At 41.0% G+C, this 25531-nt stretch overlaps 3 protein-coding genes across 5 annotated transcripts in view; 1 reads left to right on the forward strand and 2 right to left on the reverse strand.

The window, feature by feature from the left end:
• Positions 1-1320: 1320 nt before the first annotated feature.
• On the reverse strand, positions 1321-12409 carry LOC143218671 (tetratricopeptide repeat protein 39C). Its single transcript, XM_076444001.1, has 18 exons — positions 11500-12409; positions 10354-10491; positions 9846-10047; positions 8547-8757; positions 8135-8335; positions 7117-7285; positions 6806-7004; positions 6323-6574; positions 5685-5893; positions 4750-4867; positions 4101-4301; positions 3559-3662; positions 3366-3486; positions 2488-2619; positions 2292-2407; positions 1847-2014; positions 1692-1784; positions 1321-1629 (listed from the first exon to the last, which is right to left on the reverse strand). The coding sequence occupies exons 1-18, from the start codon at positions 11653-11655 to the stop codon at positions 1507-1509; spliced, it is 2913 nt and encodes a 970-aa protein (XP_076300116.1). The 5' UTR covers positions 11656-12409; the 3' UTR covers positions 1321-1506.
• A 215-nt stretch (positions 12410-12624) lies between these two features.
• Positions 12625-14871, reverse strand: LOC143218683 (soluble calcium-activated nucleotidase 1). The gene is made up of 4 exons (XM_076444040.1): positions 14196-14871; positions 13713-13916; positions 13483-13640; positions 12625-13412 (listed from the first exon to the last, which is right to left on the reverse strand). Exons 1-4 carry the CDS (start codon positions 14830-14832, stop codon positions 13200-13202), a joined length of 1212 nt encoding a protein of 403 aa, XP_076300155.1. The 5' UTR covers positions 14833-14871; the 3' UTR covers positions 12625-13199.
• Positions 14872-15559: 688 nt separating this feature from the next.
• Stet (stem cell tumor) overlaps positions 15560-25531 on the forward strand; it is a 578556-nt gene continuing 568584 nt past the window's right edge. Inside the window, exons 1-5 of one of the 3 annotated variants that reach the window (XM_076444038.1) lie at positions 15560-15599; positions 16279-16378; positions 21334-21575; positions 21679-21702; positions 21787-21951. In XM_076444038.1, coding sequence (XP_076300153.1) covers positions 21396-21575; positions 21679-21702; positions 21787-21951 — 369 coding nt within the window. In that variant the 5' untranslated portion in view covers positions 15560-15599; positions 16279-16378; positions 21334-21395. Of the gene's footprint in view, positions 15600-15676; positions 16379-16872; positions 17730-21333; positions 21576-21678; positions 21703-21786; positions 21952-25531 lie in introns of those variants that run through there. The other 2 variants (XM_076444039.1, XM_076444037.1) reach the window with 2 other exon arrangements.

The raw sequence follows: 25531 nt of genomic DNA on the forward strand, positions 1-25531 counted from the left end.
CAGTTCAAAGGCCCGCATGTTCGCTGTCCTTCCACTCCTTTGCGCCCGAAACTTTCATCGTCGATTGAACCACTAAATACAATCGAAATTATATCGTGTTTGGTGTTATTTTAATCAGAACAACGCCAGGAACAAGTTGGTGAAAGTCCCATAAAAAAAATAATGGAAAATAAAGAAGTTTTTGTACATTCGATTAGCAGTGGTTCACACCGATACGCTTCGGCCACGCGATCCGTGTTTCATGCTGTCCTTCTCCACGTTCGGCTTTCGTTTGAACTTTCGGCGCGGTAGACGCAGTCATAAAAAGATAATGTCGGTACGCGATAGTTGTCCGTGCAGAACACAGGCTGTTTAACAAGAACCGCGACTTTATTGTAAAAGTTTATCATCGAATCGAGTCACCTGGTTGATCAGACAGCTGACCAGAAGTGTAGAGAAGAAGATCCTCTTGATTCTCGCGCGGATAGACTGATCGTAGGGCCACAGTCCAAGGAGGCACATCAGAAAATAGTAGATCTTATAGTTCCCTTGGAACGCGTCCATATTACTCGAAATGTGGGAACGTCTGCAAGAACAGTGTCCGGCCATCGTCCCATTTCACCTTGTCGTCATGTTTTATTCAGCTATGGTACAACCATCATTTTCTACCGATTGCACTGTTATATTTTATTCAGCTGGACACTTTTATCTCAATTTTCTGTCCACTGGCTCGTCCTTGAGAAATTGACCATAATTCACTCCGATTGGATACAGAATTATACGATCGATCATCAGGGAAATATCAAAACGCTCTTGCAAATGCAAGTCGTGACGTGTTCTATGCATTTCCTCATGTTTTCTTAATTTTTCCAGTGAAACGAGTCGTGGGTTTTTCATTTCGGAGCAATTTTGCCTGTGCCAGTGCTACTTGACATGCAAAATCGGTCTGTCACATTTATAAACTCGATCTTGGAACCATGTTGGGGGATTAGTATTGTCCGAGACGGTGCACAGTGGTCCCAAATCGTCAAAACGTGGGTGATGCCTCAAGACGTTCTTGTATTTCATTGAAAATTTGTGATACATACAATGTTTTCAAAGCCGCCGATTACGAATCTGAACTTAGAATTTCGAGAAACAATTTCTCGAAAAATTGACGACACGATGTTATCGGGATCTCTGATTACGAATCTGAATTGAAGAATTTATTTGCAATAAATTCTGACAAGACACGATATTAAAATATGTATTCAACTAGCTCGGTATTATTCTACTAAAAATAAGTGGACACCATCTTGGAATTGGGAAGGCTAACAATCCTGACAAGATACGGTATCAAAATATATTGTAGGTCTTTATTTACTATACGATAAAGTATACATAATACATACACACGTAAATCCTATCGAAATCGATATTATATTATTGATATTGTAATACGTGGACGCCATCTTGGAACTACAATTCCCTCGGTCGCGAAAGTCATGCTGAAATTTCTACTTTATTTTCTTGATCGTTCTTTTGAAATTATCTATTCATCTGACTTAGGGTACCGTGGACCCGTATTCGATAAATGCAGGTGTATTCGTTGTTACCACTGTTCGTGTGAACCTTCAGTTCGACTATTTCGTACGGCTTTTTCGGTTCTTTCTGTAAATGAGAAAACATGTATGTGGAGAATGTTCAACAATTATTGTTGTACAACAATTCACCTGAATCTCAAAATATTGTATGGGCTGTCCAGCGTTGTCGTACATGAATTCGCCGAAGAAGAAGGGGTGTGTATCATCCACGCAATCCAGCCCCTAAGAACGAATGGTATCAGTTTCATTATTATCGTTAGTTTCCCGTCTATAGAGAAGTTTACCCAAAGTGAGAAATCCTTCGGAGCAGTGCTTGTTTCTCCTGTGGGCGATATAGATTCTGGAATGTGCTCCAGACTGACTCCGGAAACGAATACAGAGCCCAGTAACTGTATAACAACGTTGCCAGTGCTGCCTTTGAATGCCCAACACTCGCCCGGTAGAACGCCAGTCTTCGAGAAACAATTTACGAGCATAAGCGCGACATTCTTCCGATTAAAATGAGTCCAAACACGATACCATTCGAACTACAATTGCCTGTTTAATCCACGATTTAATAGAACCTCTATTATCCGAACCGTTCGGTTACTCAACTACCGAATCGTGAATTACACAGCAAATATACGTCGAACGATGTCGTGCTTGGGCTCGTTTCAATCGGAAAAATGTCACTAATAAGTTGGCGAATGTTTCATTGTATATAAACAAGTAAAACTAGCTTCTCACAACCTGAATTATAGTCTGCGGCGTGTTCTGTTGTTGACAAAGCGGGATTCCGAAGAGTTTCAATACCGGAGCACCAGCTGAATATGTTTCTGTGTTTCTCGTAGAGAGGATGATGCCTCCTAAATGTTGAAAAGTAATTCAATTTGTTTAACCCACGGCCAGCATTTAATTTATGGTTGGTACATTATAGCACAGAAACCTGAACTCTGAAGGGCATAGTCCGTTCTACCGGTTTTGTCGGCGTCGTACGTCTGCAATTCGGTCCTCACCAAATCCTTCACCATTTCCGGGGACATGGCCTTCAACAGTGCTTTCATGTGCATGTCCATTCCTATTTGCATCAACATAATTTACATCAACATAACAAAAGCCAAATATTATTTTGTTGGACATATAATTTCATTTAAAATCGTCAAACTTAATTTGCCTGTCCTAAAAGAACTTCTCAGAAGTTTTACAAAACCTGCCTGTCTTAAAGGAACATCTCTGAAGGTTTACAAAATTTGCCTGTCCTATAGAAGAACTTGTCTGATGTTTTACAAAATTTGTCTGTGCTAAAAAAAACTTCTCTGATGTTTTACAAAATTTGTCTGCCCTAAAAGAACTTTTCTGATGTTTTACAAAGTTTGCCTGTCTTAAAGGAACTTCTCTGATGGTTTACAAAATTTGTCTGTCCTAGAAGAACTTCTCTGATGTTTTACAAAATTTGTCTGTCCTAAAGGAACTTCTCTGAAGTTTTACAAAATTTGCCTGTCCTAGAAGAACTTGTATGATGTTTTACAAAATTTGTCTGCCCTAAAAGAACTTTTCCGATGTTTTACAAAATTTGCCTGTCCTAAAAGAACATCTCTGAAGTTTTACAAAATTTGCTTGTCCTAAAAGAACATCTCTGAAGTTTTACAAAATTTCCTTGTCCTAAACGAACTTGTCTGAAGTTTTACGAAATTTGTGCGTTCTAAAAGAACTTTTCTGATGTTTTACAAAATGCAGCAGTAGATATAAACAGGCTTTATTTAGGAAACTATTAGGAAATTATTAGGAATAATAATGTAGTCTAATATTGGAGACTTCAATTACCTTCGGAAATCTCGTTCCTCAAATACAGAATGGCCTCCGCCATTTTCGGGATCACGTATCCAACTTCTTTCAACTTACTCTTCACGCCATCGCGCGTTTCCATCACGTTCTGCACTTCCATCTGAGCAAAGATCGCTTGAAGATACAATTCCAGAAGTTTACAGTAATGCGTGAACAACGGTATACTAATTACCGATAGGGTATTCAAATGAGCTCTCAGATTCACCAGATCCGATCTGATCACTTTGAAGGTGTAGCTCGCGGAGTATTTGTCGCAGATATGGGACACGGACATTGCTGAAATGTTGTGTTCACATTTGTTAAGTATGGTGATCATTTAGGCAATGTTTTCCAAAATAAAAACATTCATTGTGACTGGATTGCAGATTTTGTGCGATTATTTGAAAAATGAACATAAGAAAAAACACAAAAGGGTAGCAAATAATAACAAAAATCATACATCTATTTAATCCTCAAAATATTCTTCATAATTAAACTGCAAAGAGCACACGGTGTTTTTACTAATAATGGAACATTTCTCAAATATAATAATTAAAGCATCGGTATACGACATTTTTATTCATAAAATTAAACAACCATATAATCTGTCAGGTTAAAAGAAAGTTCTGAGGAGTATAGCGATCGAGATACCGGGACAATTAGGGAATTATGATTGTGGAACGTTAGAGGGTAACGTGTACAATGTTTAATTGTTTAATCACGAGTGAGACGTACCTAATAACGACGTAATCACGCAAAATACAAATGGTTTGATGAGTTTACAGTACCAAGGGGATGGGCGAGAGGAATTTAGTATAACAGCTGGACAGGTTCCTCCATTGGCGCAGCAATGCGTGTTTCTCACGCTCATCGGATCGTCCTCATAATCAGAATGTTTAAGGACCTTATTAATTATTAACGTTGTTTCTCTCTCGGCTTTGTCAAATTAGATGGTTTTGTTAGGTTCACCGATAAACGCCTAACTTCCGGTTCGATCGATCTCGAGCCAGATTTCAGATAACTATATTGTACAAATTACAACCATAATGAAAACGAGTAATATTTTTTTGTACTGTTATCCAAACTTTCATTCTTATAAGAGATTTATAAAGTTTTTCGATAATTGTTTATTGTACACCAGAAAATATCGAAGCATTAAACCAATAAGCAAAAATATATATTGAATGTGTTTCTCCCAAATATTATTAAACTAATTATACATATTATACAATTTGGAAACCGTTACTTGGACGTATTAGTTCTAGTGTTAAACGGTTAATTTATATAGCGACGATTAGCCAGTATTTGTTCTTTATTGATTAGCGTGAGGATACTATAGTTGCACTATGTACAGAAGGGGTGACGGAGTCATTGAACGTTCATTAATCGTCATTGAATCTTCTCAGAGTGCTACGTATTCGTACGCTGAGCAGACTCTCGAAATCGTACTCTGTGTAGTCGTTCAGTGCTTTCAAGAGGACTGTTCTTCCTTCCTCGACGTTCTGGAAAGTAAATAAACAAATGTCACTATTGGCTGGGACTTCAAACAATGTAATTTTTTCATTTCACAGGACGTCAATACTGTGCAATTTTTATTAAACGTTTTCACTGAACGTACTCACTAGGGTGGCTCCTATTTTCGAGGTACCCCTCAGGGTTGTTGCAAATAATTTAAAAAAATCTTACATTAAGATAAATTAATCCAGATAGCACACGACGCGACGTTTTAAAGATGTCCACTTTACGTCTATTTTAGGTATGAAAGTCCTACGTCCTAAAAAGTCGTCTTTAAAACGTCTTTAAGACCATAAATTGCAGTAAGTATTTGCATTGGTATTATTTGTTCGAGTTAGTGTCTTTGCTTCAATTCCAATTCCAATCTCAATTTTAATTTCAATTTTAATTCCAATCTCAATTTTAATTCCAATTTCAATTCCAATCTCAATTTTAATTCCAATTTCAATTTTTATTGTGATTTTAATTGTGATTGTAATTTTAATTTCTATTATTTTGATTGTGATTGTAATTGCAATTGCTAATTTTATTACACGTTTTATGTCAATTTGTGCTATCTGGGAATGCTCATAAAATCGTTTTTTCTTGAACATTTTCTAAGCTATTTACCGCGTCGAAAAATATGTTAGTTAAACCCGTAGATCTGGACAGGTCGCGCGCGTCTTTTATGCCTTATTACTTTATTTTCGTTCGTTCAGCTCAAACTTTGCACAGATTTGTTGTTAAATTATTCGGAACAACTCTGGGGGGCTGGTGTAAAAGAAATTTTGTCAAGAATGCATAAGAGCCATCACTAATACTCACATTAGTGATGCAAAGCGCGCTACCAAGCTCGTACAGTGCAAATGCGCTAATATGTTGATCGAACAAATCATTGGACGGACTTCGTCGTCTCAGGCAATTCCGGAAACTCTCGATTGATGACTCCTTGTCTCCAAGATAAGAGTGAGCTGCACCCTCGATTAGGTCAGCTAGTCCAACCATAGGTTCGTCGGATCTGTTACCCTTGCATTCTGACAACAAATCAGCATTCCGTCAGATCGGTTTTTTACCGAGCTATGACTTTAGAAATGATTTTAAAGAAAAGTGGAGGCAGGGCCCGCTCTAGGGACGGGCAACCCGGACATTTGTCCGGGGCGCCAAAATTTAGCGCGCCATTTTGGCTGTAAATATGAGAAAAATATTGATGTGCTAAATACCCAATTAATAGAAAATTTGCTTTTATTAAAATTTAAATAAAATGATTGATTTTTATTGAAAATAAAAAATATGCACCTTTATTTTAAAAAAAATATATATATATATATATTCTTAAGGGGCGGCAATTTGACTTTTTGTCCGGGGCGATGTAACCGCTAGAGCGGGCGCTGGTGGAGGCTTCCAACTTGTTATTCGTTGTGTTAGATTTTAGAATAAAAATTGTGATTAGAAGTTTCGATTACCCAAAAGCACTTTTCGTAATGAGTCCGGAGTACAGGACGGCATAGCATTCCACAAGTAAAGCAGCTCGTACACGAGTAATCTGTAGTATAACACTGTGTACGGTTGCCCAGTTTCTTGGTCCACGAGCTTAGGCGAACGGCGCTGGATGAACAACCCTAATTGCGTCTCCCGGTTCCTTCCCTTCGCGAAATAACGAATCTTCTGATAAGTTATGTCTAGCTCGTCTAAATTACCGATTGCCCCGCAACAGACTGCGAATACAAATTAGTTCACTGAATTAATAAAAATAATGGACTAAATTCTCGCTTTGCTGGGAAATACTTTGATTAATGAAATACTAACAATCGTGTCGACGCAGACGCAGTGTTTTCGTTAATTGTATAAATTAATTTATGTTGCAACAATTTAAACGATTCCGAAGCAATATAAAATGTAGTTATTCCATCGTGGTAAGTGTATTATTAATTGTAAACTCTTTTTACCAGCTCCCAAGTAAGCGTACAAGCTCTTCGACCATCTGGACTCGTAGCATAATCGCGACAGCGACGGATAAGCTTTGTCATAGTTGAAACGGATTAGGTAACACCATGCCATTTCGTGCAGGCATAGTAACTTCACTTCTCTCTGGTTCGAAACTTCCACGGCCTTTTTGTAAGCATCGAGAGCGCCAGCGACGTTCGACTAAAAATTTGATCGATCACTGCATATATTTAACCACTACGCGCAACATAAAATTAAGAAGAAATTGATTCAAAATCGATGTTTCGATTTCAGGTTTGGTTTTCGAAAATACCTCGAGTCTTTCGATTCGGCCCGTGAAGAAGAGGAACAGTGCAGACTCGCTGAATTCAGGATGGCACTCTACAATTAATTGTTTCACAGCGTTCACGCCAGCTCGTAGGTTGTTGCCGTCAAGACCGAAAAATGGACGTACTATTGTGTGGTACCACAGTAACGACAAACTGTAATAAACAAATTCTAGGTAATAAAAAGAATTCTATAAAATCCACATTCTGTATCTTCAATCATATCTATTTCATATTAAAGCGATCCAATAAATATGGATGATTCAATAAGAGTCGATATACAGGCTGAGTCACCTAACGTTGCCACCTCGAATATCTTTGTTGTTTTTAAAGACACGTCAAACGTCTGAAGGACAAAGTTGAATGGTAAAATGGGGCTCGTACGATAGCAAAAAAATTTTTGTTTTTATGTAATTTTTTTATAGATATGAAGGTGAACCTTTATTTATTTAAATGGAATGAGGTATTTTTTAATACATCGATCAATGCAGCTGGACATTCGTTATAAAAAAAACTACTAACCTATGTATGTCGAAAAGTTAGTAGTTCAGGAGATATTTCAATGTAACTAATTCTAAAACACCATTACTAACTTTTCGACATACATAGGTTAGTAGGTTTTTATAACGAATGTCCAGCTGCATCGATCGATGTATTAAAAAATACCTCATTCCGTTTAAAAACATGAAGGTGATCTTTACATCTCTAAAAAGAATTACATAAAAACAAAAATTTTTTGTGGTCTCGTACGAGCCCCATTTTACCATTCAACTTTGTCCTTCAGACATTTGACGTATCTTTAAAAACAACAAAGATATTCGAGGTGGCAACGTTAGGTGACTCAGCCTCTGCATGTATAGTTATTAATTATTCAGCGAGCTTGTTTCGTACGACGATTTCGACAAATAAGATTGACAGATCTCTCAAGGTCTCTGGAGTTGATTGATAGTTCGATTCGAGCATGACAGTTCCTGTTTTATTAAAATGATATGCAGGAGGTCTTACGTTGCCAAAGGAGCTCGCATGTCCTCGCTGAGACGTGCATTTTCCAAGGCAGCAAGACTCGCTTCTCTGTCACCCTTGAAGCCAAGAAGATGGCTCACTTTTACCAAAGACGGTGGCAATAAGCTGACACATAACTGGTAAATACCATAGCCGAAGTTCACCGCTGACATCAATCGGGAGACCTCTGCTGGTGCCACGAATCTGCCAACAGAATTGTTTAACTGGTTTTCGAACGCTACAGAATGTTTATTTCCACGTATTTTACAATATTCGAAATGTTAACTCCTAGCAGTCGAGGGGTGACTCAGAATCACCACTAAAAATTGATGTACCGTTTTTTATTCACAATATGTATATTGTTTATCGATGGAATTATTCTAGGTCAGAAGAAATGTTTATTGAAAATAATTACGGAGTCTGCTGTTCATAAGAGAAGCCAGTGAGGGAGAAGAGCATCGACAATGTGCTTCTCAGGCTCGATGGCGAAGATACCGGCGTTAGGTTGTTCGCCGAATCATTGCATGATGATATGGACAATTCTGATGATCCTTGGCTGTAGGGACTATGCAGAGAATACGTGGAATCAATGGAGGAAGGTGTGCTGCATCTCGTGTGAACACCCGCTGAAAAATTGCAATATAAAGTTGCACATTAAGGTATGATCCGTTTCTCGGAAAAAGAAAAATTAAAAATTGATTTGTATATATCAGAGAGCCGGGGAACTGGCGCATGGCGGCACCAAGGTGGCACACTATTGATTCTCTCCCGTTTTCAGTGCCTAACAGCGTCCCCCCCATTTGACCGGTACCCTATGAAAGAAATAGCGTGGGCCCTACGTACATTGCTGAGGAGTGGGAGACCATAGAATTAATGGTGGGGATCGCGCAGCAGGGAAGAATTGCCCCGGCTCTACTGTAGGTCAGAGCCGGGCAAGTGGAGGTCAGAGTTGGGCAAAATGTAATTTCAATTACGATTACAATTACTTGCCAATTACTGTAATTTGGAATTGCAGAAATACAATTACAATTACATGTAATTGTAATTGGTAATTGCAATTACTTGACGAATCACTGTAATTGTAATTGGTAATTGCAATTACTTGACGAATCACTGTAATTGTAATTGTGGTCCGCAATTACAATTACTGGTTGAGCGAAAGTAATTGCAATTCCAATTCCAATTACATGTAACTGTAACTGTAATTGTTAGTAGCAGTTACAAGACTTACAAGTAATTGCAGCTACCGGCTACAATTACTTGTAACTGCTACTAACAATTACAGTTACAATTACATGTAATTGGAGTTGGAATTGCAGAAATACAATTACAATTACATGTAATTGTAATTGAAGATGTAATTAATTACTCATGTAATTAATTCCTGCCCAACTCTGGTGGAGGTCCGCGGGCCGTACACCGCTTCTTCCCCCACTTCTCACTGCCTACCGATGTCTCCCACCATTCGGACTTATGAAGGAAATAGCGTGGGCCCGCGGACCGCCGCGCCAGTTCCCCGCCCCTGGAAATAAAATGAAGCTAGCAAGAGTGGGGGACCAGAAAATGAATAGTGGAGCTCGCACAGCAACGAAGAAGTGCCCCGGCTCTACTGTAGATGATCCTCTCAAGGAAAAAACTGCATCGAGAGGATGCACTGTCAGAGAAATTAAGAACACTCGAGTGTCGAACAATGCGGATGCAAACTACTGCATACCGGAGGGCTTTCTGCCGAACGTGTGTTGATACAGTTGCCAGATTTGCGAATGTGCATACTGATAGACCTTCCATGCTTTACGTAACGTCCAACCACCGCGAACGTAACCAGTGATCTCTTGTTGCAGCAACGTTAGTATAGCTCTGCAGAACATCGAATCTGCCAGGACTATCAGGCTCTCCAGTCTGTTCACGTAATCCGTCTGCAATGATCAACATTTTTTTCGGCTGGTTCTATAGACCCTTTGAACACTTGGTTCATTTTTATTCGAAACGAATAAAACTTAACCAGCCTGTACTTTCAGATAAACGACATGATTGTTAGACAGCGGATCTTGATGCAAAATAAACATTTTTCATCTGAATTGCAACAAACCGGAGTGACATAGAAATGTATTTTTTCGGTTAATATATGTTTCATAGGTTCAGAATAATATAGAAGTATTTTGGAATTCGTTCATAAATATATGCATATTAAAATCCGCTGTCTAATGATTATAAATAATTACTCCTGTTTCCTCCGTTCTGAAGACTTGACTCTTCATCGACTTGAGCCATCCTATGTCCATAGCACACTCCCTTTCCATGCTTTTCAACAGTTGTATGGCTGCGTCGAGATAACCATCCTCAAATGTCATTAACGCATTCTAAAAATTATTGATTTCATGTCATCGAATCGCGTTATGTTTGTTGAAAATTATGCGAAATCTTTCGATCATTAATCTCGATTTAATCGAGCAACTATATGTATCCATAATAAGATATACCTAAATATAAATTACAATAATAGGAAAAAATGGCTTAGAATGAATAAAAATACTAGCGGATAAATTTATAACAAGTTAAATATATAAATTACGGTAGAAACAATATAAGGGGAATTAAAAATTTTTTAATAAACACGAGAAGTTTCGTTAGCTATCATATTAAAAATAGTTTAATATTAACTTGTGGAGTGTACGTGCTTCCTCCAAAATTAAAAACGAAAATTGGAGAAGAAAATATAGTCTTGTTAGGAAAAAATGACGGATACTTATAAAGAATGTGATAGCTATAATCACAATACCGAAGTGGCCTATATTTTCTATGTAAGACGTCATCAGGACAGATATTTAAATAGCTCTTTAGTCAATAACGTTAAGCCGCCTACGGTGGCACGCGATGCAGGCCTTCCTTTAATGTTTTACGCGAGCAAAAGCCATATGGTCGTGTGAAACCATGTCTCTGAAAGTCATTAGATTTATTCTTCTATAAACAAATCCAGATTTTAAATGGTCCGGTGACTTATTTTGGGACACCCAGTACACGCATCTTACATTTTCGCACCAATAAATTACGCGAAAAGACAACACAACGCTATTCTGTTTCCTCCTCATCGTGTAAATACATATATATTAAATTTCAAAATAATCTAAAAAATCTGAAACTCAAAATTGCTTAACAAAAAGCAACAAAACTTCACATCTAAAACATTTTCTAATCGACCCAGCGATCAAAATTACACGCAGCACCCTATATACGCAGACTGCCCGCAGTTCCCATGACCTTGGACACCCCCTCCCCCGGTAGCCCCTGATCACCACCGAACGAAATCCAAAAAACGCAGAGATACCTCTGCTCGGAAAAACAGAAAACTAATGATCAACATTTCGTACCATAAACGAGACGAAGCAGCGGCTGGCCCGTACATGGAAGCTGTTAGGGTATTTGCTAAACAGAGCTTTCGCCTCCTCGGTCTTATTATTCAAGAACAAGGAAATCCCTTCACGGGCGATCCTCCATTCCTGCACGTCCTCCGATTTCTTAGCCATGGCGTATTGCAATGATATAATTGATCACACGAGTTCGTTTAGATCACGGGGAGAGGTACACTATCTTCCGCGTTGTACTGATTGCCACGTGAGGGTGCGTCAGGTGGCCGTCTCTGGCCATCGACGGAAAACGTCGAATTTCTAACGGAGTGTTTAGCAATTAACAACCACGTTCCCGAATTTTCAGAGCGGTGTCAGCTTCGCGGTGCTATCATCGTGGGGTGCGAGCGATCATCCAAAGACAATGGTTTCGCGGCACACAATAGAGTGACAATGCCGGCGAAGACATCAGCCGTCATCCGGAAGAACGATCCGCGAACGAACAGGAAAGTCTTGTTTATCAGGTCCTCCCCACCAGACAAAACCACTTTCGACGGATATCAACCGCAACGTTCTACGAGGAAAGTAGCTAATATTATGTAATGTAGACTCATTCGGCTGGTGACGGACAATCCTTCGATTTTTCTTCCGGTGACGACACTGCTTTCCGAACTTGATCCTCTCCCTGCAACTTTGTTTTTCTATTGTTTCCCGTCTTTCTACCGCCTGGACAGAGTCACGTGTTCTTTTTCAAAGGTCTCGGACACCATCGAGGAGGATCGAGATTTGTTTAACGAGGGGATGTTTACGGTTAGAAATGAAAGGGAGAGGGTGCTCGGTGTCCGGGAAGGTTTGAATTCGTGTATCGAAGGAAGCCTGCTCACTATGATGCCACGAATTGACTAAATCCTCTCGGCGCAATGCTGCTGCCACCACCTCCGGTTTCCAGATGTACGTGTATATATAGATGTATCTATATGCATATATATATATATTATTGATTTTACAGTATGTACCGTGGCAGCCGTATATTTACCGCACAAGTTGCATTTTCATTCGAATCGCTGGCACTTATAAGTAATTTTGATAAGAATCTTCGAACGCTCGAGATTGTCGTTGAGGTTTCGAATAAAATAGAAGAAAGGAGTTACAAGAATAAAGTCATTTATTAGAAAAACATCGACTAGAATTGGTGTTACAAGAAAGCTATTTACCTTTGGTAAGTATATATATAGATTCGATGGAACAATGTAGCAAAGAGCGCCGATGGTGTTGCACTAACTCAACGATAAACTGAGGCGGCGAATCTTGTTCGAGATGCAATACCCATAAACGGTGTTGATCCAATTCACCGGATCCGGGGAATTATGGATCGATATATGTATATGAACCAGCGTTTAACTCTAGAGGAACTCTTAAAGATATATTCTGTCCTATAGAATAACTAAATAATTTATTTTTCGTCGCTTATCACCAATTCACAGCAGCGTGGAACTACGTAAATGAATTATTACCTACATACCAATTAAATATATTTTATATTTAATTTATATATATCAAAACTTATTACTAGTTCATTATACACAATTATGTATAGACAGTGTGTGTAAAAGATAGCGAGTCTTTTCCCGTGTGATGTTCTATAACAATGTTCAACTAGAAAATCGAATACAATATAAATAATCGTTTGTATTACAAGTGATAATCCTACGTGGAATGTTCGTCTATATAAATTCTAGACCTTCGAATTTTTTATCTATCACCCTGGTGTCCGGCATTATTATAACACCTTTAATTGTGAACGCCATAATGTACGTGGCAGTTTGGCCTAGGTATTCTTCCGTCTTCAGTGCGACGATAATTAAATCCTGCGAACCTGGCAAGAATTTGAAGCTCGAGAAGCCTCTTATTGGCACTATACTACCAATTTCGGTGACCTGCAAATGCATTGTTCAATAAACACTTGCATTTCACGAACGAATGAGTAATATCAAAATTAAATGGCACCTTAACGTCAACGAAATTCTCATCCACTGTTAACAGAACGTTACAACTCATTCTCTCATCTGTATCATCGTTATAACGTTCGCGAGAACATCGTCTGGGCAAGAAGAACCAACTTTTGTGTATGTCGCTCCAAATCCCTGATTCGTGAATCATGTAACCTGCGGAATATCAACAACCAATTTTAATACACGTAAGAACTAGAGCTGCATTCGATAGAAACAATTATATACCTGGAAATTCTATGTTGATCGCTTGCCTCAGTCGTTTGTAATTCGCAATCCAGTTTAAAGAGGATACATCGCCGCGAGGGGACACTACTTTTACCCAAAGAGGATCATTGTTCTCAAACTCTCCTGTAGAAGAGGTCCATTCCTTTCCCATGCTGCCGACGTATAAATGTTCATCTTTAACAGTGGCCCATTCAGATTTAAATCCTGTCGATAATTTAGCATGTGTAACATGAACCTTAAAACCAGTAAATACACTAATCAAAGCTGAACTGTTTTAGCACCACACAGGGCGATCCCACTGTTCAGATTTCATGTCAAATAATGCAGTGGCATAGGACTTTTGAGGGCGATAACGGCCTAGATTGATCTCTTATCTAGCACTTTTGACTACTAAAAAACTTCACCTTTGCGAATCCATCTTTTGCAATCCTAGAAACAATAGTCTAGCCCCTTAAAACGGTTCAAATCAAAACCCGAGTATACCTTTAGTGTTCTTCCCGTTGCCGTTCATTAATATAATCCAAGGGTAAACTTCCTCTCCCTCGATGGCATATACTACTCCGGTACGGTCATCGAAAGACAACAAACGTCCGTCGAAGGTAACCAACTCGGATAACTCCATACCACGCCCTTTCATAGTTAAAGACGTTGTCAAGATTTGAGTCTTGTCATCCCAAACAACGGAGATGAGCGAGGTGCTAGGATTCCACAAGAGACTTCCAGTTTTCATAAGGCTGTGCCATGTGTTTTTTTTATCCAAGATTTTTGAGTCATGATCGAGATCACTTACTATGGCTATTCTGTAGGTGATGCCTTGTGGTGTCTTTGCAGGAGGCGACAAAGGATACGTATTATTGTACTTGTAATAGCGGCATTGTGTTGAAATTTGACTCGACGAACTAATGGTTCTGTGCAATAATGGAAAACCGATTAGTAACATTGGAACAGATAACAATAGGAAAATTAGTGCCACATATTGGTTCTGAATGCGAAACGTGCTGTTCGCAACTCTGTACACGTGTGGTGCTCGTAACGCTTGTCTCCAGTCGTGTAAATATGACATCTTTAGGTTACGGTTCTTCATTCTATTTCTAACCTCCGCTTCCATCACGGATGTCATCGGTGAAAGGGGTAACGTTGACAACCGCCCGTCGCGCCATCTTTGTTGAATTCAAGATTACAGCGGTAAAAATGAAAACGGAAAATTTTCTACTTACAATTAACCCTTTTTTTGATTCCGAAATCAAGATAACTCTTACAACCCAGATCATTTTTAATCTATATAATCTGTTTTACATCGTGCACATCGAGTTGAACCTGTTTTCTCATACACACACAACAATCGAGCTTTTTACAATTTATAGAATACAGACGAATTGACTAATTTACTGTTTTGAACCAGTGCAGAGATATTGTGCAAGGTTTATCGCGCATGCGCGGCGATTTGAAATTGACTACATTGATCATCCCGTAAAATTTTTAAAAATTGTTATGATTTGATTGTGAAAATTTAATCTATAACATGTGTATTTGTGTCATGTATATTTTGTAACTCGTAGGACACGTCCTGGAGTCTTTTTGTCCGGAACAGATTGAGTTTCGGTACATTCCCGCCAATATAACTGTCTCAGGGCTCTGCTACGTCATCATTGTAATATAAATACATTACTGTTTCGGCCGCGCATGCGCGTGAAATCTTGCACAATGTCTCTGCACTGTTTTGAACAACGGTATGGCAGTTTTTAATGGCGCCTGGGAGTCACCGTTCGAGTGCCAAGTTGTGTGTATTTTTTTCGAAAATTTTGTTCGGTGATCGTTTGTAGAAACTTTTGTAAGGAATAAGTAGAAAACCAAGGGTTAGTCGACGGTAAATGAATGATAGCAAGGGTAGGTACAATTTCAAATAATGGAATTAAAGAAGATTCATCTTTTCAGTTGTTTTCGATATAGTTTTTGTTTAAAACACATTTTTATGTAATTGTTATCGCAGGTTTAGAATGATTCTAGGTATATATGACATATGGACAGTTTTCTAATACACGTTCCAGCCCCTTTCCCCATTATGGTGATTTACCCTTTGCAGCTGCGTCTATTATTCCATCTCTACTCGACTTTCGTAGTCAATTTACCCCAAACTCCACGCTTAGGGTGCACACGTTTTGTATTGCTACAAACTTAGGTCACCGTGGGACCATGGAAGTCAAAAGTCATCGTTCTTTATCACAACATCGTATATTTGTTTGTTATAAACTTGCTATCATGTTTATAGCAATAATAACTATCGATACGACGAGGTTATGTGAAAACTGTAACGAAACTGAATACTCTAGAACTACCGAACCGAAAGAACTGATTCCTAACTTTTTCTTTCACAATTATTGATATTTATTGATTATATTCATTGTGAATCACATGTTACAATAACAATTGTACAAAGTCTCAATAGATGCAGCTTCGTCTGCAAAGCGATTAGTCGCATTTATTACTTGGCCGTTCTAGCGTGAACAATTATACCAGCTAGATGTTACTTAAATGCCTGATATAATTAAAAATATTATTTTTGCAGAAATAACATGAGTTGCAGAAAATCAACGTGCGTGAGAACAGCCTCTAACCTCGTTAGCTCTCAGGAGTTAACCAAGAACAAATCCGAAACATTTTTAACAGTAAGTGAACAAATTCCAGATAGAATATCAAGATAGTATAATATTATAGTAAATAACGAGTTCCGCTAACTCCTACGTAGCTATAACCATTCTGAATACAAGTTAACAAATCCAGAATTCGCGTAGCCTGACATTTTCCCAGAAATGCCTTTCTCATCGATAGCGTTACGTAATGTTATTTTAAGCCGCACGCGATCATATAAAGGAACAGTTTTAGTCCAGGTTCGATAATGCTAGTCCACCTAGAACATCCGATGAACATCCACACCCCTGTGAACAATAAAAGTTTCTGTCCGAAAGACACCGATTCGTCTTGTGTCAATAACGATGCTTGCATCGGCCTTGCATATTCTTGAAACGTTGGGGTTGAACGAACGAGTCTGGGGTGAAACGAATCGAGGGGGTGGCGAAATGAAGGCGGAGGTAGGGATCGGGGGTGTGTGTGTGGGAGGGAGGGGGGGGATAGGGGGTGGAAGGGGAGCCCATGAGGGTGGCAAAGTGCTCCGGCAGTCGTGTAACGCGTTTCCCGCCGACAACATCGACTATATCGCCAATAATATTAAATCGCGGCCGCGTTTCCACGTTTCCACGTGCTCCTCGCGTGTCTCCGGCCCTAGCCCGATCGCCCATTGGTCGAAAACCTGTATTATCGATCGAACGCGCATTGCGCACGTTGCCGCAGTTCCCCGTGACACACCGGGGACCTGTCTACCGCACCTACGGCACTGGGCTTGTTTTGTTGTGGCGACAACCGTGAAAAATCGCCGATTTTCCGCGTCTCGTGCTGCACGCCGGTGCTCTGCGAGATTAGGATGACCTCACGGTGCCGCCACTGCGTCCACGCTGCCTGTCAAAAACGCCGTCCGACCGCCATTGTTCCGGTTCAAATCGCAACAACGAAATCTCTCGCCATCCAACCTAGACAACTCGTTCGTCTCGTGGAAAACGATACTTCGTTCGTGAACGCGCCACAGGATTTTTATAACGTTCCCTGTTCTTCGAGGATTTCGGTGTAACAAAGGCTCGAAAGTCGGCCAGCGATCACGGATCGATTTCGAAACTGTTTTATCGGTATCGCGATTTTTGAACACTCTGGCGGGAAAGCTGTGTTGTTGGTGTTTGTCAGTGTTCGAACGATCTACGTTCGATCGGCAGCAATTCGTCCTTGTAATGAAAGTTTTCTGTGCCTTCGGTCCACGTAGACGCTGCTCTCGAGCGTGTTTCTTGTGACACAAAGTTCTCGCGAGATTATGGTGTTACTGTCGTCGTTAAGTGGTTCTTGCTCTCCGCCGTTTGTGGATGGTCACTCACGGAAAACCGCCGCCGAGTCTCCGAATCCACATTCCAAAAGGTAAGTGTCAAGCTGAACTGTAAAATTAGGGACCGAAAATTTTCAACTTCTTTGAATGTAATATTATACAACTCGACGAGGAAATGATGAAACTTGAAATTCCAGTGCGCGGAGTTCACTCGTTTGAAAGTTATACGCGAGCAAAGTTGCTCGAGTTCTAGCGCGCTTTAGAGGTTAGAACGCTGCCATATTGGTTTTCGTATGCATGCACTACCGGCCAAAAGTTTGGAATCACTTGCTGATTTTTGTAAAATTCGAATATACCGATAAATTCTGAAATGATTCATCGTTATAATATCAAATATTAACTAGTTGAATAAACAGATGTCATCATTTTCTTATGTCCATAATACTCCTGTACAGTTTGTACACCCAGTGTAAGACAGTGTTAGCAATGCATGTCTGTGAATGCGTGTTTTTAATGAAAGAGCAACCGGAAAAAAGTCATGAAAATAAATTCGAAAGATATGTGGCCTAAGGGAGCGGGTACGGATTCCTCGCGCTAGAATGTCAAGTTTTATCATCTTTTCGTCGAATCGTATAATATTACGTTCAGAAAAGTTGAAAATGTTTGGTCCCCTGAGCGAAAGTTTAACCAAACGTTACATTGACTTGCAACCCGACACCTGTTCTCTCTGGATCCTTTTTTTTTTTCTCACAGGATCATCAGTTTTTTTTGGAGCTGAGTTGTTAGCTGACGTTGTAGGTTTGTTTAGGCGATCCCCTACACGTGTACCCAGTTTCGTCCAAAAAGCGCTTATCCGATTGGCGATCTCCCCTTGTTAGGGTTAACCTCTTCGGCAAACTTTGAGTCTATTTGAGGTGACCACGTTTATCAGAGACTCGAGATATTAGGTCTTGTGCATAGAAAATTGTTGGGTTGCTCACTTTAACGATTATGTCAGTCCCAGACTGTCAGTCTTAGACCAGTTTGTAGTCTGCATTAGTAATTGTTACATTAGTGATTAATTATTCTAGCTCCTATTGGGTTAGGGGATGGTGGGAACAATTGTTTCTTAATACTTGGGAAGTTTGGGGGTTACCCAGGATAGATTGAAACAGAGTTTACCCAAAGGGTAGCTAACAGCAATCTCTAAGATGGGGGTCTGGACTATCTCTGAGGCAAGAAGGGTTGCTGCAACTAAGATGTAAACAAACTAAATTTTTCAGCAGCCTTTGGAATCAAAGCTTGCACCATCCACCTAATCCGTAATGATCATCCCAAAGTCATCAGGATCACACAAGAGATAAGGTCACCGACTCGAAGATCAACACAATCGTTCGCCTGAAAATATCTCTAACTCTCGCTGCAGACGTTGAATCACAGTTATCACGGTAGCCTGCATCAATAAAGTTCCAGGTTGCATCCAGCAAACTCGGTGACATATTGACCAGCGTGTGTAAACAGCGAACTCGGTCAGAGCGATAAGGACTCGCGGTAAAAACTGTTGTCCTATTCTCACAATAGCGACCCAGAAACAATTCCGTTGATAAAACACAGCTACCATGGGGGTGGGTGAACTTATCGGAGCAAACCAATTAAAACCGGCGTTTGTTTCTGTAAATTACAAGGTGGCTCGGCCGGGCTAGCTAAGCAGCGGCCAGGGTAGACGAAAGGTAAACCTGCCGTGCTTCGCGATAAGGGGTGGGCCCGTAATCTAACCCCAAGACGAGGGTTGTAAGAAGACACCGGGCATCGTACACGATGACACGTCGTCGTCGTCGGAACGGTTCCTCAAGGTCGACGACCTTAGCGTCTCGTATGAACGGGTCTGTGCTTGCACGAGACGTAATTGTGCTTGGAAGATGGCGCGGGAGGGGGATAGATAAACGAGATGGCACATTGAGAGAGAGGAAGGAGGATAGATAAACAGAGAGAGGGGATAGCAGGCACCAAGCGTGCGTCAGGACAGGGGGTGACTTTGTGGGGTTGGTTGGTTGGTCTATTCGAAGGGGCAGGGGGTGCAGTTTCGGTGACGTTGTGCCGAAACCGAGGGCAACGAATGAGCGCTGGTGTAAAGGAGCCGCCGCGTCGGCTGGGGAAAGGGAAAGTGACTGCACGTAGGGGTGGCCGCGTGGACGCTTCGGTTGCATCGCGGTTATGGTTTCGGGAATCCTTGCGACTAGAGATATCAATTTCACGTGTATTGAGAATACACGTGTACAGGTGTAATTAATATAATCCGTGCAGAAGTCCGGATACTACTCGTATAACTGTGAACTTGAATATATACGGGTACACGTGTATTATCCGTGTATTTTGATACACGTGGGCCCGTGTATTCAAGTATTGTACACCAATCGTACATTGAAATGTGCAAAGGTTTAACATGATAGCTTTCGAAAATGAACAAACAGCATAACTTTTGTTATTATGCTATTTTATAAAATTATTTATGAAAAAAATATAATATTTTATGAAAGGGGTCATTCTGGAGTAACGACGAAAATTGATTTCATAAGAAATTGTGGAAAATTGGCGAAAGTTATTGGAACTCAAAATGGGTTACAGACGGAGACGAAAAGAGCACGTAGTCCTTGCACTGCAATTTATTTGATGAAGGTGTTAATGCTTTGGGTATACGTATGTACCCTCTATGTGCACATGTATATTTCACCCTGCGGAACCGTAATACCATTACTGGGTGCTTTTAGGTATATTCGAAGACAATACATTCTTCCCTCTTTCCCAGTACCACTTATTAGCACGTGACCGGCTTCTGCGACCACGTGTCAGTGCTTCTCAACCTGTAATTGTTAGTAGCTGAAGCCGACACCCATCAAGTTTCATATACAAGTATTAGAAGAAAAGCAAGTGTCACGATTATCTGAATTTTTGAAAGTCAAATTAGTTTACCGTCCCGGGGGGCGGGGAGGGTTTAACCCTTAGCACTCGAGTGGTGACTCAGAGTCGCCACTGAAAATTGCATTATTCAAAATATTCTTTACATGATTAAAAATATGGAATTCCTCTAGGTCGGAAGAAATGTTTAATTTTCGAGTAGAAATAGTTTCGAGTGCAAAGGGTTATAGTTTGGATACTCATTGTGCATGTATGCACAACAGCTATGTATACTTGGATGACTGGTCTGTACCCGGTCCTATCGACGATGCATCGCCATGGAAACGGCACCGTCGCACCAACGTATTATACTGCATAGTTCGCAGAAGTACTGGCGTGAAGTACAGACATTTTCAAGGCCATCGATCTATCGCCGACTCAGGCGTAAGGGTGATTTCAAGAGCTTCGAAAAATTCTAAGGGCACTCGCGCTGTCTAGAGAGAACAATTTCTTTTCAAAGTACACCTTGAACGTATATACATACCCACGTGCACGATACAAAGTGTTCAATGCAGCTCAATAAGAGCAATAAAGGAATAATAAAGAAAGAAATCTTGGTTTTTGGATACCTTGCATTTTCTGAAGTGTCAAGGCCACCTTGAGTCTTTATTTTTGAACAGAAAAGTATAATCTAGGCACTCTGAAGAGACGAATTCAATGACCTATAACATAATGACCTTCGGTTGACCTAGAACCTCAAAATTCTTCATTCTGTGACTGGTAGCTATTGATAGTGATAACGGGGATGGTATGGTGTTTCAGGAAACGGACGAAACTGGGTGGAATGAGGAGATTCATCCGGTGACCTCGTGCCACACGTGGTAATGCTACTGGCAAGCGGTGCTCCGATACCGACCATCGCCGGTGCAGTCGAGGAGGAAGAAGAATATGCACGCAGCGAGGCGAACAGCGCCCACTATGATGGCTATGTCACCGACCACACGGATCTCGCGTCCGAAATCGACATCGACGAGTCCGAGTACCGGCGGGAGCTCCTCAACGACGTAAGCAACAATTTTTCTAAACCGAAAACCGATCTGCTAGCCCTTCATAGACGGAACATATGACCCAGTTGCTAAATAATCGTTTATCTTTATTTGATTGTAGAAATGGCGAATGCTATTTGACAAGGTACGTGAACGTATTTTTCTTGGATTACTCAGTGCCAAAAGATTCGCTGAGGTACGGGGAGCTTGACTGATTCTTGTTCTCCAGTTTGATCCGGAGGGTTTTGGCGAGATACCAGTGGAAGATTTTCTGGCGGCTTTGAAAAGTTCCGAATGGAAAGCCGAGATACCGCCGAATAAACGAGACATTCTGCTCGCCAGGGCGAAGGAGTCGCGTGTTCAAGCGGTGACGTTCCAGGATTTCGTCAATGTGGTGAGTGATCGCATTTAGAACCTCACAATTCCTCCAGGTCTTTTTATTCATGCTGTGGATTAACTATATCAGCCGACGAAATGATTTTGTGCTTAATATTATATTAGCTCCCTATGTTATTACTTCATGATTGCATTGTAGAAACGCTACCAACCGATTGGAAATGATCTCTCGATTAAAACAAGCCTACACACGGCATAAATAGAATAATAATTGCCCTGAAAAGTTTTGTGCAAAACAATTTCGGAACTACTCAAGTGGCAACGTTGTATTTTGAATGCCGACAACGTTGTCAAATCTGTCCTCTCTGTCTAGATAACTTTTTGTGTTGCAGTCTTCTGTAGTTCAGTAGTTGACTCTTCCGCGTTTAGGTAGATGGCGTCAGGGACACTCTCTGATTTTTAGATGTGTCGGTATTGCAGATTCTCATTACCTCGTATGGTAATTAGTTTATTCTTGTATAGTTTGTGAAGCGATAAAAAAAAGATACATTGGGTGATTAGTCTATTCTTGTATCTTGCTTATGGTTTGTAGAGATCTTAATCTCTGTGGCCCGATTACTATTTTTTATGTCGCGTCCGACGTTACCGACACAGTAAACATTCATACGGCGCGCGAATTTGAACGATATTAGTAATACTTGCGCTTTCCACATGATTTCTACACAGTAATTATTTCCAATTATTACTAAAATATATGAAATATAAATGTTGTGAAGTTGTTGAGCACATAAATAGTTCTTTTCTATTATTTTCGTTATGTTCAAATCAATTTCAGAGGTTGCATCCTATAAAATCAAGCAAGACGAAAAATTTGTTAACTTATGATTCACCCTAAGGAAAAAACTATTAATTTGTTGAACTTGTTGCACTCAAACGTGCGCTTAAAATGTTTCAATTTCTCCACCGTTTTAAGCTTCCCCTTTACCCAAAGGTACCCAAAATGTTCGGTCTAATGACACTCGACTGAACCTCGAGTCTTTCAAGCATTCCCGAAAGTGTATCGAGATCTGTATCGTCAAAAGCTGCTAGGAAAGGTTCGCGACAGTTAAATAGACTTATTCCACTCGACGGGCAAGTTCGAAGCCGCTCATTGTCCGTTTTATTTGTCAATCGGGGGTAAATGCGGAATTCCGTTTCTCCACGGAACTGGGACGACAGCTCGTAGGCGAAGCGGTTTTAGCGACCAGCAAACTGCTAGATAAATATCGGGACAACGATAATCTCGCCATTTAAAGGCACCCTTTGTTCGCGTTCGAAACCCGCTGACAAGTTTTCGGCGGTTTTGCGACCGCCTCTCCTTTCCGGTGTGGGTATGCAGCTCTGACGTAGAGTGGCAGAAAATTGTCTGCGTACAAATCGAAATCATTCGAATCGCAGGTTAAACGACGTGTAAAGGGAGCTGCCGCTCCTGGTATCGACATTCCGCGGAGATCGTGCCACTCGCGACTGCACTCGAAAATTATCTCGGCCCCTTTGTGTTTTTGATTATGCTCGAACGACCACCGAACGCGCGCTATGTTTTACTATCGGTCAGACGAAAATCACTCGGAAATATCGCGACCAATTCAGGGAAATTTTAGAAGCGAATCATCGGGCTTGGGTTCTCGTTTTTCGTTTCCGTAGCTGTTTCATCCGTGACGCTATTCCGTTTAAAATGATACCCAACACGACCAAATTCCGATCGTATTTATAATAAATGTTTCCTCTCTATTATAAATGTTTTCCTTCTGCGATTCGATGATCCCGAACCACACAATTTATTCGAAAACCGTTTGTCTTACGAAAAATAGTAACACGACAGAAAAGACGCGGTCTGTCCAGATCCAAAGATCTAACATAATTTTCGACGCGGCAAATACATAGTTCAGATCGTTCGAGGTAAACGATTGTTATGAGCATTGAATTAATTACATTTTCTTGTTTGAACGTCTCGGGGCACGTTCCCCCGTTACTCGTGGGCCCTCAAACTTCGCACAGATTTCTTTTTTAATTATTTCGAACAACCCTCGGGGGTGCTGTAAAAGAAATTCAGAAGTCGAACCCTAATGATGATTGTTCCCATGCTTAAGAACTCTGGCCTGCTCCCGTGGAACGATTCTGCGGACTGTTCGCAGTTTAAACTCCGTGTAGGAAAGTAGTGAGACAATGGATTAGGGTGGCGCATGATGAATGACCTCGGCGATGGCGATCGCCGTTGTCCAGGCTGAAGAGCGAACCCCGCGCGCTCGCCTAGCCCGTTTTCTTCGTGGTTTGTTATCCACGGTTGAATACCAGGAATTTAGTTCTTTCGCCGTAAGAGACGACACAGGATGATAGGATTAAACCCGCAGGTGGTTAAAGGTAGACGCAATTATTCAGGAGCTTGGAATCGCAAGCATTCTCCCCACGGTAGTATGATTTACGGTCGGCGGGATCGAACGACGGAAACCAGGATTTCCGTGGCATGCGTCCCCCTCCACCATTTCGCTCTCTCTCTCTGTTCTATTCTCTCTATTACTCTCTCGCGCGTTGCACCATATACCCCTCTGCATACTTATTATTTCGCCGAGCCACGAATGAACGTGATAATCTCGTTCCTCGCGGAACGAGCACCACGTACATATATATCACCGGTGCATAGGGTCTCTCTACGATTTCAATGGAAAAACGCAAAATTTCCCAATTATCACCAATTATTTTGTCCCGCTCCTTCGTTTCTTTACTGCTCGGCTAATTAAGAACCGTCGACTACTTGCGAGAATAATCGTGAAAGCCTCGCGAAGCCATTTCACGATTCGTTTGAATTCGAAGAAATGTATTTCTCGCGATCATCGACGAGTTCGGATAGCAGAGGCCTCCAGTAGATCGTGGACTAAAGCGACGAACGTGATCCGAACAGTGCCGTGTTTGGTATCATTTTAACCAGAAAACTGCAAGGCACGCGACGATATCGATGTAAAGGGAAAATCATTACCGACAAATGTGTTATTGTCGAATTACTAATTGTTGTATATGAATCTTCGCCATCGGGTCGCAGCGTTCCCGCAGAGGAACTAGTCGAGACGAGGCTCGGTAAATGAGACATAAGAGGCCGATGGAGGGGCGCGATTGGTCCTGGGGGTTTCGCAGGAGTGGGAGGATCATTTGGTGAACTGCGATTAGCAATTAGTCCGGTCGGAGGTGGTGGTGGGTCAGTGGATGTTTGCGGAGCGGTAAACCGTCCATTAAAGAGGACCGGGTTGACGTAGGCCGAGAAGAGGAGAAGATAGGAGATCTATACTACAAGAAACCGACAGAGAGAGAGAGAGAAGAAGAGAATGAGAGTGAGAGATCGGCGAAGGTAAAAGGGAATGGAAAAGCATAGTCGGCGCTTAGGTGGCCTTTGGAGTTTCGGCAAGTCGGCGATTCTGGACACGATCTCGGTGGTCCTTCTTCGTTTTCGGTGTCCCTCGGCCTCCTCGTCCCTTCCTCTTCTTCCTCCTCCTTTCTTGGTCTGCGTAAGATAATTTTTTCCTCTGTCCGGGTTCGAAAGGACTCTCTGTCGGGTCCATTCTTCTCTCGTTTGCTCCCGCCGGATATCAATTATGTCCCCGTGGGCC

This window comes from Lasioglossum baleicum, chromosome 20 (assembly GCF_051020765.1).
Source record: "Lasioglossum baleicum chromosome 20, iyLasBale1, whole genome shotgun sequence".
In the NCBI taxonomy this organism is placed as follows: Eukaryota; Metazoa; Arthropoda; class Insecta; order Hymenoptera; family Halictidae; genus Lasioglossum; species Lasioglossum baleicum.

What these genes read in the sequence shown, in the direction of transcription:
- LOC143218671 (XM_076444001.1), bottom strand. Translation starts at nt 11,655, where the DNA reads ATGGCTAAGAAATCGGAGGACGTGCAGGAATGGAGGATCGCCCGTGAA. An exon ending in GCCGAATCGAAAGACTCGAG is followed by an intron (nt 7,005 to 7,116) that starts GTATTTTCGAAA and finishes TCAAATTTTTAG; the next exon opens with TCGAACGTCGCTGGCGCTCT. An exon ending in CGTGATTACGTCGTTATTAG is followed by an intron (nt 3,663 to 4,100) that starts GTACGTCTCACT and finishes ACAACATTTCAG; the next exon opens with CAATGTCCGTGTCCCATATC.
- LOC143218683 (XM_076444040.1), bottom strand. Translation starts at nt 14,832, where the DNA reads ATGACATCCGTGATGGAAGCGGAGGTTAGAAATAGAATGAAGAACCGT. An exon ending in GATCAACATAGAATTTCCAG is followed by an intron (nt 13,641 to 13,712) that starts GTATATAATTGT and finishes GATATTCCGCAG; the next exon opens with GTTACATGATTCACGAATCA. An exon ending in AGAATTTCGTTGACGTTAAG is followed by an intron (nt 13,413 to 13,482) that starts GTGCCATTTAAT and finishes ATGCATTTGCAG; the next exon opens with GTCACCGAAATTGGTAGTAT.